The sequence below is a fragment of the Lucilia sericata genome, unplaced genomic scaffold (genome assembly GCF_015586225.1).
Source record: "Lucilia sericata isolate MDLA Ls3-8-SP2 unplaced genomic scaffold, ASM1558622v1 Contig005768F_arrow, whole genome shotgun sequence".
Lineage (NCBI taxonomy): Eukaryota > Metazoa > Arthropoda > Insecta > Diptera > Calliphoridae > Lucilia > Lucilia sericata.
The window spans coordinates 160-20,017 of NW_023997611.1; the positions used below are offsets into that span (position 1 = coordinate 160).

General features: G+C 31.5%; 1 protein-coding gene across 2 annotated transcripts; it reads right to left on the reverse strand.

Moving 5' to 3' along the window:
• Window positions 1-3,771: 3,771 nt before the first annotated feature.
• On the reverse strand, window positions 3,772-19,852 carry LOC119615548. Of its 2 annotated transcripts, none has more exons than XM_037971563.1 (2): window positions 19,708-19,852; window positions 3,772-4,635 (listed from the first exon to the last, which is right to left on the reverse strand). In XM_037971563.1, exon 2 carries the CDS (start codon window positions 4,293-4,295, stop codon window positions 3,918-3,920), a length of 378 nt encoding a protein of 125 aa, XP_037827491.1. In that variant the 5' UTR covers window positions 4,296-4,635; window positions 19,708-19,852; the 3' UTR covers window positions 3,772-3,917. The 2 variants fall into 2 exon arrangements, with proteins under 2 accessions (XP_037827491.1, XP_037827492.1); XM_037971564.1 differs by having other exon boundaries at window positions 19,698-19,852.
• Window positions 19,853-19,858: the final 6 nt, after the last annotated feature.

Below are 19,858 nucleotides of genomic sequence, written 5' to 3' on the forward strand. Positions count from 1 at the left end.
AAAAAAATTGTCATTAAACAATAATAAAATAAATTTTTAATTAAATGAATAGACATAAACTATCTAAATACTAAAAGAATTTACACCGAAAGAAAAGGGTAAATACCCTTAAAACGAGGGTTGTTTAAAATTAGTTTTAAATAGTTCTGTTCTAGTTCAGTTCTGGATCAAATCTAGTTCAGTTCAAGTTCAGTTGTAATTGAGTTTTAGTTCAGTTGTAGTTGAGTTGTAGTTCAGTTCTAGTTCAGTTCTAGTTCAGTTCTAGTTCAGTTCTAGTTCAGTTCTTGTTAAGTTTTAGTAATAAATCATGCAGTTGTTATTTTGTACCTCTAAAGGTTACCATTTTATCACGTGCAAATTGTTGTCTTAATTTAAAAGTTGTTAAATTTGTATTTTTTACTCTTGAAAATTTTAGTCTATTATGAACGTTGCTTGTGTGAAAATTTCAATTATATATTAGAATTCTTTCTAAACTAAAAAAACATTACTTTAAATAAATATCTTCATAACAGGCTTTTCCTGTTCTTTATGGTTTAAAAATGGCCTTTAAAAATCTACATATTTTGTCACACTTATAATTATTTAGCAGAAAATTTATTCAGTGTCCTTAAGAGGTTTAAAATTTTGCATTTGATTTGCAAATCGTTTTCACTCATTCCAGTCTAAGCCGGTAATAATTTATGTTATAAAGTGGACATTTACTATAAACATATGGTTATAGTTGTTATTGTTCATTTGCATATTGTTAGGCGATAGTTGGTTTGCCTAAACTTAGATTATATAAACTGTTAGAATAATAGTATGGTAAATATTTATGTGGCAAAAATTTAAATCTCTAGTGTAAGATATTCGTGAGCTTTGACCCCTATCATTTTTCTATAATTCAACTGTTCTATTTAATACCCTAACTTGGCAAAACTCCAGTTGAATTAAAAAGTTTTAATTTAAAATTCATTAAAAATTCACTTTCTAGGGAATGACCTTTATAGTTAAAGGTCATTATAAATCGGTAATTTATAATATTTTTTTAGAACTTTAAAATTAACTTGTTATTTTTAATCCTTCTAGTCTACAATATATAATATATAGTCTAGTCTATAGTCTAGTCCTATAGTCTAGTCTATAGTCTAGTCTATCTAGTCTAGTCAGTCTAGTCTAGTCTATAGTCTAGTCTATAGTCTAGTCTATGAGTCTAGTCTATAGTCTAGTCTATAGTCTAGTCTATAGTCTAGTCTATAGTCTAGTCTATAGTCTAGTCTATAGTCTAGTCTATAGTCTAGTCTATAGTCTAGTCTATAGTCTAGTCTATAGTCTAGTCTATAGTCTAGTCTATAGTCTAGTCTATAGTCTAGTCTATAGTCTAGTCTAGTCTAGTCTATAGTCTAGTCTATAGTCTAGTCTATAGTCTAGTCTATAGTCTAGTCTATAGTCTAGTCTATAGTCTAGTCTATAGTCTAGTCTATAGTCTAGTCTATAGTCTAGTCTATAGTCTAGTCTATAGTCTAGTCTATAGTCTAGTCTATAGTCTAGTCTATAGTCTAGTCTATAGTCTAGTCTATAGTCTAGTCTATAGTCTAGTCTATAGTCTAGTCTATAGTCTAGTCTAGTCTAGTCTATAGTCTAGTCTATAGTCTAGTCTATAGTCTAGTCTATAGTCTAGTCTATAGTCTAGTCTATAGTCTAGTCTATAGTCTAGTCTATAGTCTAGTCTATAGTCTAGTCTATAGTCTAGTCTATAGTCTAGTCTATAGTCTAGTCTATAGTCTAGTCTATAGTCTAGTCTATAGTCTATAGTCTAGTATAGCCTAGTCTATAGTCTAGTCTATAGTCTAGTCTATAGTCTAGTCTATAGTCTAGTCTATAGCTAGTCTATAGTCTAGTCTATAGTCTAGTCTATAGTCTAGTCTATAGTCTAGTCTATAGTCTAGTCTATAGTCTAGTCTATAGTCTAGTCTATAGTCTAGTCTATAGTCTAGTCTATAGTCTAGTCTATAGTCTAGCTATAGTCTAGTCTATAGTCTAGTCTATAGTCTAGTCTATAGTCCTAGTCTATAGTCTAGTCTTAGTCTAGTCTATAGTCTAGTCTATAGTCTAGTCTATAGTCTAGTCTATAGTCTAGTCTATAGTCTAGTCTATAGTCTAGTCTATAGTCTAGTCTATAGTCTAGTCTATAGTCTGTCTATAGTCTAGTCTATAGTCTAGTCTATAGTCTAGTCTATAGTCTAGTCTATAGTCTAGTCTATAGTCTAGTCTATAGTCTAGTCTATAGTCTAGTCTATAGTCTAGTCTATAGTCTAGTCTATAGTCTAGTCTATAGTCTAGTCTATAGTCTAGTCTATAGTCTAGTCTATAGTCTAGTCTATAGTCTAGTCTATAGTCTAGTCTATAGTCTATCTATAGTCTAGTCTATAGTCTAGTCTATAGTCTAGTCTATAGTCTAGTCTATAGTCTAGTCTATAGTCTAGTCTATAGTCTAGTCTATAGTCTAGTCTATAGTCTAGTCTATAGTCTAGTCTAGTCTAGTCTATAGTCTAGTCTATAGTCTAGTCTATAGTCTAGTCTATAGTCTAGTCTATAGTCTAGTCTATAGTCTAGTCTATAGTCTAGTCTATAGTCTAGTCTATAGTCTAGTCTATAGTCTAGTCTATAGTCTAGTATAGTCTAGTCTATAGTCTAGTCTATAGTCTAGTCTATAGTCTAGTCTATAGTCTAGTCTATAGTCTAGTCTATAGTCTAGTCTATAGTCTAGTCTATAGTCTAGTCTATAGTCTAGTCTATAGTCTAGTCTATAGTCTAGTCTATAGTCTAGTATAAGTCTAGTCTATAGTCTAGTCTATAGTCTAGTCTATAGTCTAGTCTATAGTCTAGTCTATAGTCTAGTCTATAGTCTAGTCTATAGTCTAGTCTATAGTCTAGTCTATAGTCTAGTCTATAGTCTAGTCTATAGTCTAGTCTAGTCTAGTCTATAGTCTAGTCTATAGTCTAGTCTATAGTCTAGTCTATAGTCTAGTCTATAGTCTAGTCTACAGTCTAGTCTATAGTCTAGTATATAGTCTAGTCTATAGTCTAGTCTATAGTCTAGTCTATAGTCTAGTCTATAGTCGTCTATAGTCTAGTCTATAGTCTAGTCTATAGTCTAGTCTATAGTCTAGTCTATAGTCTAGTCTATAGTCTAGTCTATAGTCTAGTCTATAGTCTAGTCTAGTCTAGTCTATAGTCTAGTCTATAGTCTAGTCTATAGTCTAGTCTATAGTCTAGTCTATAGTCTTGTGTATAGTCTAGTCTATAGTCTAATCTATAGTCTAGTCTATAGTCTATTCTATAGTCTAGTCTATAGTCTAGTCTATAGTCTAGTCTAAAGTCTAGTCTATAGTCTAGTCTATATTCTAGTCTATAGTCTAGTCTATAGTCTGGTCTATTTATTATAGTCTGATCATGTTTTTGTTTTAGTTTGTTTTTTTTTTTGAATTTTTAAAATAAACGCCACCCTAATGTTATTATTATTCATATTATCATTTGACCCAGAAGAAAACTATTTGTGAAAAGAAGGACAATTGTTTATGTATTTATTTGTGGCCAAGACCAAATAATAGAAAAATGGGAACAATTACTTTTTCATATTCAAGACTTGGACAAAAATATAAATCAAACGCACGTGCGACAGAGAGAAATTATGAAAAAAATCACTTGAGTATAAAGAATTTTTAAATATTTTATAAGTAAAGGGGCCATTATTAGGGTAAAGATATAGAATAAATTATTAAAGAATGTTTTGTGTCAATTAGCAGAAAATACTTACAAAAATTTATAAATTTAAAGCTTTCAAAAATGTCCTTATTCTTAATTTCTTATCAATTTAGATCAATGATTAATTTAGAACCCTTATTTCGGCGCTGGGGTTCTACTTCATCCATATATCATATACTTTTCATTTGTCTTTGTTGTTGCTGATCCTTGAAGTCCTTTTGCTCCTTTATGTGTAATAAGAAATTTTGTTCCCTATCATAATCAGTCCAAATTTTAAAATTCTTATACGGCACTGCCACAGTGGTGGTTGTTATAGTTGAAGTCACTGGATCCTTAGCGGGCCTTAAAGCTCGCTCTGTGGTAGTGGTGGAAGTAAAGGATTTCTGTTTGCTATTCTTTATTATGGTAGTTTTAGAATCGGGATTTTGTATTTCAATCTCCTGCGGATCTTGGAAAGTAATAGTACGTCGCCGGGTTTGTGTTAAGGCCAAATTGCGACTTAAACGTTTTGTATGCTCCTCGACAATTGTTATGCTCAAATCATGCATGACCACTTAGAAATTTTTATGTGGTGGAGTTATTAGTTGGTTAAAGAGGGAAGCTTTTTGTTACAATAGTTTTTCTTTTCAATTTCTTAAAGTTTTCTTAGCACTTTTAAAATTTTGAGTGTAATTTCGATATTTTATACACATTTAAAGAATTTGTTGTTGAACACTTTTCGTATGGAAAAATTCTGATTGTTTTATATTTTATTAATTAATCTGAAACACACTTTTATTTTCCGTTTTCACTGTTGAACTTTTTTATTATTTAATTTAAATTCTTTAAGTAAATTTAATCTCTTTTTCTTCTTTTGTATTTTATTTTATTTTTCTGTACTTTCTTTATCTAAAATATACATTTTAAATATTAAAAATCTGCTTTTGCAAATTTTGTACACAATTGTTAATTTCTTAATAATACTTTAATTAAATATTAGATTTAATTTAGAATTTAAAATATTCATATCAGTTAGTTTTGACCTTTGACCTGTTAACTTTTGTGATCCTGCTTCATATATTTTTAACTTAAAAATATGGAAATTTCAATATTAAATTGAACATTTACATTATTGACCTTTAACTATTGTTGACATCTATAGTGTTATCTATAATCTAGTCTATAGTCTCGTCTATAGTCTAATCTATAGTCTAGTCTAAAGCCTCGTCTATAGTCTAGTCTATAGTCTAGTCTATAGTCTAGTACATCGTCTAATCTATAGTCTAATCTATAGTCTAATCTATAGTCTAGTCTATAGTCTAGTCTATAGTCTAGTCTATAGTCTAGTCTATAGTCTAGTCTATAGTCTAGTCTATAGTCTAGTCTATAGTCTAGTCTATAGTCTAGTCCATAGTCTAGTCTAGTCTAGTCTATAGTCTAGTCCATAGTCTAGTCCATAGTCTAGTCTATAGTCTAGTCTATAGTCTAGTCTATAGTCTAGTCCATAGTCTAGTCTATAGTCTAGTCTATAGTATAGTCTATAGTCTAGTCTATAGTCTAGTCTATAGTCTAGTCTATAGTCTAGTCTATAGTATAGTCTAGTCTATAGTCTAGTCTATAGTCTAGTCTATAGTATAGTCTAGTCTATAGTCTAGTCTATAGTCTAGTCTATAGTCTAGTATATATAGTCTAGTCTATAGTCTAGTCTATAGTCTAGTCTATAGTCTAGTCTATAGTCTAGTCTATAGTCTAGTCTATAGTCTTGTTTATAGTCTAGTCTATAGTCTAGTCTATAGTCTAGTCTATAGTCTAGTCTATAGTCTAGTCTATAGCCTAGTCTATAGTCTAGTCTATAGTCTAGTCTATAGTCTAGTCTATAGTCTAGTCTATAGTCTAGTCTATAGTCTAGTCTATAGTCTAGTCTATAGTCTAGTCTATAGTCTAGTCTATAGTCTATTATATAGTCTAGTGTATAGTCTAGTCTATAGTCTAGTCTATAGTTTAGTCTATAGTCTAGTCTATAGTCTAGTCTATAGTCTAGTCTATAGTCTGGTCTATAGTCTAGTCTATAGTCTAGTCTATAGTCTAGTCTATAGTCTAGTCTATAGTCTAGTCTATAGTCTAGTCTATAGTCGAGTCTATAGTCTAGTCTATAGTCTAGTCTATAGTCTAGTCTATAGTCTAGTCTATAGTCTAGTCTATAGTCTAGTCTATAGTCAAGTCTATAGTCTAGTCTATAGTCTAGTCTATAGTCTAGTCTATAGTCTAGTCTATAGTCTAGTCTATAGTCTAGTCTATAGTCTAGTCTATAGTCTGGTCTAGTCTATAAGTCTAGTCTATAGTCTAGTCTATAGTCTAGTCTATAGTCTAGTCTATAGTCTAGTCTATAGTCTAGTATATATAGTCTAGTCTATAGTCTAGTCTATAGTCTAGTCTATAGTCTAGTCTATAGTCTAGTCTATAGTCTAGTCTATAGTCTTGTTTATAGTCTAGTCTATAGTCTAGTCTATAGTCTAGTCTATAGTCTAGTCTATAGTCTAGTCTATAGCCTAGTCTATAGTCTAGTCTATAGTCTAGTCTATAGTCTAGTCTATAGTCTAGTCTATAGTCTAGTCTATAGTCTAGTCTATAGTCTAGTCTATAGTCTAGTCTATAGTCTATTATATAGTCTAGTGTATAGTCTAGTCTATAGTCTAGTCTATAGTTTAGTCTATAGTCTAGTCTATAGTCTAGTCTATAGTCTAGTCTATAGTCTAGTCTATAGTCTAGTCTATAGTCTAGTCTATAGTCTAGTCTATAGTCTAGTCTATAGTCTAGTCTATAGTCGAGTCTATAGTCTAGTCTATAGTCTAGTCTATAGTCTAGTCTATAGTCTAGTCTATAGTCTAGTCTATAGTCTAGTCTATAGTCAAGTCTATAGTCTAGTCTATAGTCTAGTCTATAGTCTAGTCTATAGTCTAGTCTATAGTCTAGTCTATAGTCTAGTCTATAGTCTAGTCTATAGTCTAGTCTATAGTCTAGTCTATAGTCTAGTCTATAGTCTGGTCTAGTCTATAGTCTAGTCTAGTCTATAGTCTAGTCTATAGTCTAGTCTATAGTCTAGTCTAGTCTATAGTCTAGTCTAGTCTATAGTCTAGCTTATAGTCTAGTCTATATCCTAGTCTATAATCTAGTCTATAGTCTAGTTATAGTCTAGTCTATAGTCTATTCTATATTCTAGTCCATAGTCTAGTCTATAGTCTAGTCTATAGTCTAGTCTATAGTCTAGTCTATAGTCTAGTCTATAGTCTAGTCTATAGTCTAGTCTATAGTCTAGTCTATAGTCTAGTCTATAGTCTAGTCTATAGGCTACTCTATAGTCTATTCTATAATCTAGTCTATAGTCTGGTCTATAGTCTAGTCAATAGTCTAGTTTGTTGTCCAGCCTAAAGCCTAGTCTATAGTCTAGTCTGTAGCCTAGTTTATAATCTAGTCTATATTCAAGTCTATAGTCAATTGTAGTCTATAGTCTATTCTATACTCTATTGCCTAGACTATTGTCTGGTAATATATGTCCTGTATATGCTAAATATTTCGTGACATACATATGTATATATTTAAATATTTAATTAATATATTTCGAGTAGTAAAATCTCCCTACTTTTAGGTATTATTTAAATAAACTCTAAATAATGATATTATATAGTAATAACTTGTCACTCGTGCAAATAAAAATATATAATTTGTTTGTGATTTAAATAACTTCTTTAAATACACAACAGTGGACGGCACAAAGAGAACACAAGAAACACAAAAGTTGCTCGTCTTTGTTGAAACCTAGTTAAGGTTTTCTGTTGTGATTTTCTTTAATAATTTATACAAATGACTGATGCCCCTATTGCCTTTGTGGATACGCATGCCGATCACTGCTTTAGTAACATCTCAATAATCTCAAGAGTTTCGAAAATGGGAAAACATCTGATGGAAAAATTTTCGTGTATGATTTTTTACGTTATAGACTTGATTAAATATGAAAATTATAAAAAGTATTTTTTTTTATTTTTTGTCAATATTTGTTTTTATAACTAATTAGATTTGTAGGAGTAGCTATTTTTAAAAAAATATATATTTTAAAAAAATATACTACGCTGACGTTTAAGTAAATAAATAAAAAACAAATATGTTTTGGTTTAGAGAACTAAATTTGCCTTAGAACACGTTTTAATTAGGGTGCAAAACAAATATTTTGAATTTTTAAAGGGATTTCGTAAATAAACATTTTCATAATAATTTTAGAAAAAGGGTTGGGTGATTTAGTACACAAATATTTAGTACAAAAGTCATCACATGTACTTTTTGGTACTTCATACGTAACTAAATCTAATTCTTCCTACTTTTTTTTGTATCTTCACCACATGTTTGTGGTTTTCTAAATTCCAATTCTAATATTGCTTTACAACCATATCGAAATATAAAATCTCTTATAAATAATATCAGTATTAAACTTACTTTAGCAGTCAGTATTATTAAATGAAATGTACTTATTTAGTTTAGTACTGCAACTAAATGTGTAGATGAAAATATATGAGTAGGAAAATAACAGCATTAGGGGTCTTAATATACATATTATATATTTTTATTAAGAACAAATTCAAATAAAAATAATAACAAAAACTAAAAATAATATATGACTTTGATAAAATAAAATAACAATAGGAACAAGTAAGAGTGTTATATTCGGCCATGCCGAATCTTATATACCCACCATCAAATCATCCTTATAAATAAACTTTGATATTATCGATCTATGTTGAATCATATGTCGATATCAATATGAACATCAGGGAAATATTTGGTAGAGGGAATTTAATAAGGGCTTAAGCATGGACCGTGCTCTTCCGAATTAAAAATATTATTTTGTTTGATCCAACATTTATAACCATAAACTGTTTTTTTGTAAGAGTGGTTATATGGAGGGTAGAGTCAATTATGGACCTATCCATGTCGGTTTATACAATAATTATTTGTATCTAATGTAGCTGTACTTGTATGTTTAATTCAGTCATGAGGTTTAAAATATTTACTGAAGGGAACCGAAAATGGGTGTTTGATTAGTTATCCTCATCAAATTCAGTTGAAAACTTCCAGTTCCTATAAAACTACCGTAATTTGGAAGAACTTTTGAGCCATACATGAGCGTTAAAGTGATTCTCTGGAGTGATTCGTTAAAGACGCCCCTATACGCCCACACTCGTATAAGTCAATTATGGATCGATACTTCTAAAATTTAAAACGATTTTTAGTTTTTGGCTAATACAAAACTTGTTTACGTAGATTTTCACTGCTGTAATCGCATTTTTGAGTCAGTAATGAGCGTTAAAGTCATTATCTGAAGGGGACTTTATAGGGGGGGTAGGCTCAATTACAGACCGATCCTCATAAAATTTAGTGGGAGATTTTAGCTAATACGAAAATTGTTTATGTCGAAATTCATCGATGTACTCACATTTTTGAGTCAGTAATAAGCCTTAAAGTCATTTTCTGAAGGGGACCTTATATGGGCGGTAGGGTCAATTATGAACCGATCCTTACAAAATTTTACGAAGAGATTTAAATTCTTATAAAACACGTTTGTGCCGAATTTCGCCTCTATTGATGCTTCCCTTAGCCCGTTATGTGCGATAAAGTCATTTTCTGACGGGGACTTTATATGGTGGGAAGGGTCAATTATGGGCCTATCTTATAAAATTTTACAAATAGATTTAGGTTCTCATAGAATATGTTTGTTCTCTTAGCCAGTTATGGGCGATAAAGTAATTTTCTAAAGGGGACTTTATATGGGGGTTAAGGTCAATTATGGACCGATTCTTGTAAAATTTTACAAAGAGATTTAAGTTCTCATTAAAAATGTTTGTGACAAATTTCACCGCAATTGATGCTTTTCTTAGCCAGTTATGGGCGATAAAGTCATTTTCTGCAGGGGACTTTATGTGGGGGGTAGGGTCAACAATGGGCCTATCCTTATAAAATTTTACAAAGAGATTTATGTTCCCATAAAACATGTTTGTGCCGAATTTCACTGCTATTAACGCTTCTCTTATCCAGTTATGGGCGATAAAGTCATTTTCTGAAGAGGACTTTATATGGGGGGAAGGGTAAATTATGGACCGATCCTTATAAAATTCTACGAAGAGATTTATGTTTCATTAAAACATGTTTGTACCGAATTTCACCGCTATTGATGCTTTTCTTAGCCAGTTATGGGCGATAAAGTCATTTTCTGCAGGGGACTTTATATGGGGGTAGGGTCAATTATGGGCCTATCCTTATAAAATTTTACAAAGAGATTTATGTTCCCATAAAACATGTTTGTACCGAATTTCACCGCTATTGCTTCTTCTCTTAGCCAGTTATGGGCCATAAAGTCATTTTCTGAAAGGGACTTTATATGGGGGGTAGGGTCAATTATGGGCCTATCCTTATAAAATTTTACGAAGAGATTTATGTTCTCATAAAACATGTTTGTGCCGAATTTCACCGCTATTAACGCTTCTCTTATCCAGTTATGGGCGATAAAGCCATTTTCTGAAGGGGACTTTATATGGGGGGCAGGGTCAATTATGGACCGATCCTTATAAAATTCTACGAAGAGATTTATGTTTCCATAAAACATGTTTGTTCCGAATTTCACCGCTATTGCTTCTTCTCTTAGCCAGTTATGGGCCATAAAGTCATTTTCTGAAGGGGACTTTATATGAGGGGTAGGGTCAATTATGGGCCTATCCCTACAAAATTTTACAAAGAGATTTATGTTCCCATAAAACATCTTTGTGCCTAATTTCACCGCTATAAACGCTGCTTTTATCCAGTTATGGGCGATAAAGTCATTTCCTGAAGGGGACTTTATATGGGGGGTAGGGTCAATTATGGACCGATCCTTATAAAATTGTAGGAAGAGATTTATGTTCCCGTAAAACATGTTTGTGCCGAATTTCACCGCTATTGATGCTTCCCTTAGCAAGTTATGAGCGATAAAGTCATTTTCTGAAGGGGGCCTTATATGGGGGCTAGGCGAAATCGTGGACCGATATTGCCCATTTTCAATACCAAACAAACTGCATCAACTATAAGTATCTGTGCAAAATTTCAGCTCGCTAGCTACTTCCGTTTGGACTCTATCGTGTTTTCAACAGACAGACAGACAGACAGACAGACAGACGGACAGACGGACAGACGGACGGACATGGCTAGATCGTCTTAGAATCTAATAAGGACCCAGAATATATATACTTTTATGGGTCTTAGACGAATATTTCAATGTGTTACAAACGGAATGACAAAAACAATATACCCCCCATCTTTTTTGATGGTGGGTATAAAAATAAACAATTAATAAGTTAATATGTATTACAAAACATCTGCAGAGACTTTAGGTGGAAGCTATAGTCTCGAATATAGATTCGCCTATAGTCTTGACAATGTTATAGTATATAGTGTATTATACATATATTCCAGTCTATAATCTGGCCAATAATCTAGTCTATAGTCTCGTCTTCACCCTAGAAGAGAACTAGAATAGAACTAGAACAGAATTAGAACAGAACTAGAACAGAAATAGAACACAACTGGAACACAACTAGAACACAACAAGAACACAACTAGAACACAACCAGAACACAACTAGAACACAACTAGAACACAACTAGAACACAACTAGAACACAAATAGAAGAGAACTAGAACAAAACTAGAACAGAACTAGAACAGAACTAGAACAGAACTAGAACAGAACTAGAACAGAACTAGAACAGAACTAGAACAGAACTAGAACAGAACTAGAACAGAACTAGAACAGAACTAGAACAGAACTAGAACAGAACTAGAACAGAACTAGAACAGAACTAGAACAGAACTAGAACAGAACTAGAACAGAACTAGAAACAGAACTAGAACAGAACTAGAACAGAACTAGAACAGAACTAGAACAGAACTAGAACAGAACTAGAACAGAACTAGAACAGAACTAGAACAGAACTAGAACAGAACTAGAACAGAACTAGAACAGAACTAGAACAGAACTAGAACAGAACTAGAACAGAACTAGAACAGAACTAGAACAGAACAGAACTAGAACAGAACTAGAACAGAACTAGAACAGAACTAGAACTAGAACTAGAACTAGAACAGAACAGAACAGAACTAGAACAGAACAGAACAGAACAGAACAGAACAGAACAGAACAGAACTAGAACAGAACTAGAAGAGAACAGAACAGAACTAGAACAGAACTAGAACAGAACTAGAACAGAACTAGAACAGAACTAGAACAGAACTAGAACAAGAACTAGAACAGAACTAGAACAGAACTAAGAACAGAACTAGAACAGAACTAGAACAGAACTAGAACAGAACTAAAAGAACTAGAACAGAACTAAAACAGAACTAGAACAGAACTAGAACAGAACTAGAACAGAACTAGAACAGAACTAGAACAGAACTAGAACAGAACTAGAACAGAACTAGACAGAACTAGAACAGAACTAGAAACAGAACTAGAACAGACTAGAACAGAACTAGAACAGAACTAGAACAGAACTAGAACAGAACTAGAAACTAGAACAGAACTAGAACAGAACATAGAACAGAACTAGAACAGAACTAGAACAGAACTAGAACAGAAAACTAGAACAGAACTAGAACAGAACTAGAACAGACTAGAACAGAACTAGAACAGAACTAGAACAGAACTAGAACAGAACTAGAACAGAACTAGACAGAACTAGAAAGAACTAGAACAGAACTAGAACAGAACTAGAACAGAACTAGAAAAGAACTAGACAGAACTAGAACAGAACTAGAACAGAACTAGAAGAAACAGAACTAGAACAGAACTAGAACAGAACTAGAACAGAACTAGAACAGAACAGCAGACTAGAACAGAACTTAGAACAGACTAGAACAGAACTAGAACAGAACTAGAACAGAACTAGAACAGAACTAGAACAGAACTAGAACAGAACTAGAACAGAACTAGAACAGAACTAGAACAGAACTAGAACAGAACTAGAACAGAACTAGAACAGAACTAGAACAGAACTAGAACAGAACTAGAACAGAACTAGAACAGAACTAGAACAGAACTAGAACAGAACTAGAACAGAACTAGAACAAGAACTAGAACAGAACTAGAACAGAACTAGAACAGAACTAGAACAGAACTACGATAACAGAACTAGAACAGAACTAGAACAGAACTAGAACAGAACTAGAACAGAACTAAACAGAACTAGAACAGAACTAGAACAGAACTAGAACAGAACTAGAACAGAACTAGAACAAACTAGAACAGAACTAGAACAGAACTAGAAAGAACTAGAACAGAACTAGAACAGAACTAGAACAGAACTAGAACAGAACTAGAACAGAACTAGAACAGAACTAGAACAGAACTAGAACAGAACTAGAACAGAACTAGAACAGAACTAGAACAGAACTAGAACAGAACTAGAACAGAACTAGAACAGAACTAGAACAGAACTAGAACAGAACTAGAACAGAACTAGAACAGAACTAGAACAGAACTAGAACAGAACTAGAACAGAACTAGAACAGAACTAGAACAGAACTAGAACAGAACTAGAACAGAACTAGAACAGAACTAGAACAGAACTAGAACAGAACTAGAACAGAACGAGAACAGAACTAGAACAGAACTAGAACAGAACTAGAACAGAACTAGAACAAACAGAACGACTAGAACAGAACTAGAACAGAACTAGAACAGAACTAGAACAGAACTAGAACAGAACTAGAACAGAACTAGAACGAACTAGAACGAACTAGAACAGAACTAGAAAGAACTAGAACAGATACTAGAACAGAAACTAGAACAGAACAGAACAGAACTAGAAACAGAACTAGAACAGAACTAGAACAGAACTAGAACAGAACTGGAACAGAACTAGACAGAACTAGAACAGAACCTAGACAGAACGAGAACAGAACTAGAACAGAACTAGAACAGAACTAGAACAGAACTAGAACAGAACTAGAACAGAACTAGAACAGACTAGAACAGAACTAGAACAGAACTAGAACAGAACTAGAACAGAACTAGAACAGAACTAGAACAGAACTAGAACAGAACTAGAACAGAACTAGAACAGAACTAGACAGAACTAGAACAGAACTAACAGAACAGAACAGAAGTAGAACAGAAGTAGACAGAAGTAGAACAGAACTAGAACAGAATTAGAACAGAACTAGAACAGAACTAGAACAGAACTAGAACAGAACTAGAACAGACTAGAACAGAACTAGACAGAACTAGTCTGTAATCTACTCTATATTATAGTCTATAGTCCTTGTCTATGGTCTAGCCTATAATCTCTTATATAGACTATAGTCTAGACTATAGTCTATTCTATAGACTATAGTCTGTTCTATAGTCTAGTCTGTAGTCTAGTCTGTGGTCTACAATATTGTCCAGCCTATATAGTCTAAAGTCGAGATCATAGCGTAGTATGTATTCCAGCTTATTCTGTTGAATATTGAAAGTATTATGAAGGTGATGTAGGGTAAATAAATATCGAGCTGGTCTTCCCTATTGCAAAAAATATAGAAAAATACAAACTAACGTATTGATTACAAAAACTTTTGTTTATATTTCATATCTGTTTTTAATAAACAGAAAGAATATTGAAAAAAAAAAAAAAAAAAAATATTGATAAAAAAGGAAGGTTACAGACTAAACTAAAATATAAATGAATAAAATGCAAATTAAACGCAAAAGCCCAAATTTAAATAGCAGCACCTTTGGTACGGAATAATACCAGTCGAATAGTGACTCATCTTTTAGTTAAACTGTTTGAACTCCTCTTATTGCTTTGGAGACAAGAAGAGTTTAATTAAAATGTTAAACACGTAGTAAGTGTTAACATGAATTATTAAATGTTAACCTTAATTGTTAAAACAATTTACATATATATATTTTTTTTAATATTTAAGTTAAAACAATAAAATTTTTAATATATTTTTAAATAGCCGTTACTGCTGTTTAAAATAAGCGTTTAAAAAAAAATGTGAAAATTTGCTGAATTGAAAAAAAAATTTTGCTGAATATTTTAGCAGATGATCCATGGAAATTTTATTTGTTTAAATAATAAAAAATAATTTGCCATACGTTTTTTTTTTATATAGTTTTTTAATATTTGTAGTTATTTTTTATTGTTATTGTTTTTTTTTACAATAAACGTGTTAAGCATTTAATAATGAATTGGAAAACTTTTTACAGCCAATAAAATTTGCTGAATAATTAAATATAATTTTGTGAAATTTGTTTCGTTACACCCACTAATGACGACAATTAAAAGAAAAGTTTGAAATCACAACAAACTCGGAATAATTTTTATTATACATTTTTTATAAATTGCATTACACTGTGCTCTTCATAGTAAAACCATCAACGCGTTGCAGTAGCATTTTGTTTACAAAAAGTTATTTAATGCATAATAATGTAACTAATTGTTTATTAATACAGTTTAATTAAAAAGACGTTTATCGCTATTAATTGCTTTTGTTTTTAACTTACAAAAAAAAGTCTAAAAATCGAACAGGTTTTATAGGGATTAATAAGAATTAATGTCATTATTAAAAAGGACGTAACAGATGTTCATCGGCTATTGTTTATAAAATTAGTGAAGGTTGCTTCGTTTTATAGAAAAAGAGTTTATTTGGACAATACAGAGGCAATTGGACAATTAAATTAAGTTCTGTCCTAGTTCTGTTCTAGTTTAGTTCTAGTTCTGTTCTAGTTGTATTCTAGTTGTGTTCTAGTTGTGTTCTAGTTGTGTTCTAGTTGTGTTCTAGTTCTGCTCTAGTTCTGTTCTAAATCTGTTCTAGTTCTGTTCTAGTTCTGTTCTAGTTGTGTTCTAGTTGTGTCTAGTTGTGTTCTAGTTCTGTTCTAGTTGTGTTCTAGTTGTGTTCTAGTTGTGTTCTAGTTGTTTCTAGTTGTGTTCTAGTTGTGTTCTAGTTGTGTTCTAGTTGTGTTCTAGTTGTGTTCTAGTTGTGTTCTAGTTGTGTTCTAGTTCTGCTCTAGTTCTGTTCTAGTTCTGTTCTAGTTTTGTTCTAGTTCTGTTCTAGTTCTGTTCTAGTTCTGTTCTAGTTTCTGTTCTAGTTCTGTTCTAGTTCTGTTCTAGTTGTGTTCTAGTTGTGTTCTAGTTGTGTTCTAGTTTGTGTTCTATTTGTGTTCTAGTTGTATTCTAGTTGTGTTCTAGTTGTGTTCTAGTTGTGTTCTAGTTGTGCTCTGGTTCTGTTCTAGTTCTGTTCTAGTTGTGCTCTAGTTCTGTTCTAGTTCTGTTCTAGTTCTGTTCTAGTTCTGTTCTAGTTCTGTTCTAGTTCTGTTCTAGTTCTGTTCTAGTTCTGTTCTAGTGTCTGTTCTAGTTCTGTTCTAGTTGTTCTAGTTCTGTTCTAGTTCTGTTCTAGTTCTGTTCTAGTTCTGTTCTAGTTCTGTTCTAGTTCTGTTCTAGTTCTGTTCTAGTTCTGTTCTAGTTCTGTTCTAGTTCTGTTCTAGTTATGTTTCTAGTTCTGTTCTAGTTCTGTTCTAGTTCTGTTTCTAGTTCTGTTCTAGTTCTGTTCTAGTTCTGTTCTAGTTCTGTTCTAGTTCTGTTCTAGTTCTGTTCTAGTTCTGTTCTAGTTCTGTTCTAGTTCTGTTCTAGTTCTGTTCTAGTTCTGTTCTAGTTCTGTTCTAGTTCTGTTCTAGTTCTGTTCTGTTCTAGGTTCGTCTAGTTCTGTTCTAGTTCTGTTCTAGTTCTGTTCTAGTTCTGTTCTAGTTCTGTTCTAGTTCTGTTCTAGTTCTGTTCTAGTTCTGTTCTAGTTCTGTTCTAGTTCTGTTCTAGTTCTGTTCTAGTTCTGTTCTAGTTTTCTGTTCTAGTTCTGTTCTAGTTCTGTTCTAGGTCTGTTCTAGTTCTGTTCTAGTTCTGTTCTAGTTCTGTTCTAGTTCTGTTCTAGTTCTGTTTAGTTCTGTTCTAGTTCTGTTCTAGTTCTGTTCTGTTCTAGTTCTGTTCTAGTTCTGTTCTAGTTCTGTTCTAGTTCTGTTCTAGTTCTGTTCTAGTTTTGTTCTAGTTCTGTTCTAGTTCTGTTCTAGTTCTGTTCTAGTTCTGTTCTAGTTCTGTTCTAGTTCTGTTCTAGTTCTGTTCTAGTTCTGTTCTAGTTCTATTCTAGTTCTGTTCTAGTTCTGTTCTAGTTCTGTTCTAGTTCTGTTCTAGTCCTGTTCTAGTTCTGTTCTAGTTCTGTTCTATTTCTGTTCTATTTCTGTTCTAGTTCTAATTCAAACGAAAATAGTATTAAATGTAGTAAGAAAACTAAAAAGTCTAAATTTGCAAAAATATTTGTTTAATATTTTATAATATTTACTTTAACTTTATATTATTACAAATTGCCAATTAGTTTTAAATTCAGCACTTTTTTTTATTCGGCCTATAATAAAAGAGCTTAAAAAACAATCAAAGCAATAAAATACAATTAATTTAATTTTTTATTTATAAACAAATACAAATTATAAAACAAAACACAACAACGACAAAAGTAAACACTGTAAAGAAACCCGCATTTTATATTAACAATACTTAATAGGGTTTTCAATAATGTGATCCATAATGGGGAAATATTCATTAAGTATGCATACGTCAGACTATCTGCCCATGTAAACTATGAAATCAAACTTAAACTCGTAGTTTCTTCTAGTATAATACTCAGTTTCCCAGAGTCTGTGCATTAGTATAAAACCCTCTGATGAACCAATACAGCAGTTGACAAAACACTCTTCAGCCTTTTTTAAACAAACCGCTAAACTGATTAAATTATTAAATAGAATTAAAAAAACAATAGTAATAACAATAACAATATAAACAACGTTTTAACGAGATAAGTTAATTAATTGTAAATTAATACAAACACGCCGGCGTATTTTGTAATGCTTGTAATTTATTTAAAAAATTTAATTAATTTTAATTTAAATAAAAGCGAAACAAAACAACGGAAGAAATAGTTGGAATTTTATTTTATGAATGAATTAAAGAAAAAAATCTTATACACCGTTTCCAATGGCATATCAGAAATTTCGCAAATATACAAGTTTAGTTCTAGTTAAGTACTAGTTCTAGTTCAGTTCTAGTTCAGCTCTAGTTAAGTTCTAGTTCAGTTCTAGTTCAGTTCTAGTTCAGTTCTAGTTCAGTTCTAGTTCAGTTCTAGTTCAGTTCTAGTTCAGTTCTAGTTCAGTTCTAGTTCAGTTCTAGTTCAGTTCTAGTTCAGTTCTAGTTCAGTTCTAGTTCAGTTCTAGTTCAGTTCTAGTTCAGTTCTAGTTCAGTTCAAGTTCAGTTCTAGTTCAGTTCTAGTTCAGTTCTAGTTCAGTTCTAGTTCAGTTCTAGTTCAGTTCTAGTTCAGTTCTAGTTCATTTCTAGTTCAGTTCTAGTTCAGTTCTAGTTCAGTTCTAGTTCAGTTCTAGTTCAGTTCTAGTTCAGTTCTAGTTCAGTTCTAGTTCAGTTCTAGTTCAGTTCTAGTTCAGTTCTAGTTCAGTTCTAGTTCAGTTCTAGTTCAGTTCTAGTTCAGTTCTAGTTCAGTTCTAGTTCAGTTCTAGTTCAGTTCTAGTTCAGTTCTAGTTCAGTTCTAGTTCAGTTCTAGTTCAGTTCTAGTTCAGTTCTAGTTCAGTTCTAGTTCAGTTCTAGTTCAGTTCTAGTTCAGTTCTAGTTCAGTTCTAGTTCAGTTCTAGTTCAGTTCTAGTTCAGTTCTAGTTCAGTTCTAGTTCAGTTCTAGTTCAGTTCTAGTTCAGTTCTAGTTCAGTTCTAGTTCAGTTCTAGTTCAGTTCTAGTTCAGTTCTAGTTCAGTTCTAGTTCAGTTCTAGTTCAGTTCTAGTTCAGTTCTAGTTCAGTTCTAGTTCAGTTCTTCAGTTCTAGTTCAGTTCTAGTTCAGTTCTAGTTCAGTTCTAGTTCAGTTCTAGTTCAGTTCTAGTTCATTTCTAGTTCAGTTCTAGTTTTAGTTTAATTATCGAGAACTAGTTTAATTATAATTTTTCAATTCCCGCTTATATTGTTGCCGTTCACACTTTTTTTATTTTTCCATAAATTTGCCTAAATTAATTTTTGTGTTTGTCACTTAAAATGTCAAACACGTTTTAGTCATCTTTTCCATATTAGTTCTTAATTAAGAAAAAATATTGATAATTATAAATTTTACAACTTTTTGTTGAATAGTTTTTGTTTAGCTTAAATTTTTAAAAATTCTATATAGATAGAATTACGTATGTGTTTTATGGTTTTCTTGATATTGTGACGTTTATAGAGAATTTTAAAATTTTAAAAGAATAAGTCACGTGTATTAAGTAATTATTATTAAAAACAAAGATTCAAATACAGTAATAAACTAATTTTTTAAAAGTTTTCTTTTTCTGACACTTTTTTGTAAGATTAAGTTAAAGGTCAAATTTTTATAGAAATTTGGATTCATATACTTATAACGTTATTTGAATACAATACTATTAGCTTATTTAGGTCAAAGGTTAACTCTAAAATTTAAATTTTAATCTTTCATCCAAGAAATAGATAACTTTATTTTTGTTTAATTTTTAAAGTTTCTATTTATTTTGCCATTCACTGTAAACACTTTTAGTTTTAAAGAAAATTATCTTAAATTTTTGTAAAAATGTCTGAGAAGATTAGAAGATTATTTTTAGTGTATTTTAGATTTGTTTTGTATAATTTATGACACGTTCTGCAAATACTTTTTATTTTTTTTATCTTATTTACTTTTTTCTTTATTTCACTTTTTATTATTTCTTATTTTTTTTATTTTAAAACTTTTTAATTTACAAATATTTTGCTAAATTTTATAAATCTTTCCTTAGACACTGTTCATAAAGAACTAATTTAAATCCTTAAATTTCACTTATATTTAAAGCTTTATTTTGTTTAACATTTAAAAGAAAACACACACACACACATGCTCATACTTCAAAAATTTTCTTTGACACCATAAATCTCCTTTTTCAACTCGTTTCGCCCTTATTCACATACACACATATCGTTTTGCAACGATTATCCTTGAATCGTTGTTAAAAAGGAATTTTAATTCGCTTACGACTGTAATGTCTTTATAACGGT

Bases quoted from the DNA above. Each gene is read 5' to 3' on its own strand.
- LOC119615548 (XM_037971563.1), bottom strand. From the start codon at position 4,295: ATGCATGATTTGAGCATAACAATTGTCGAGGAGCATACAAAACGTTTA.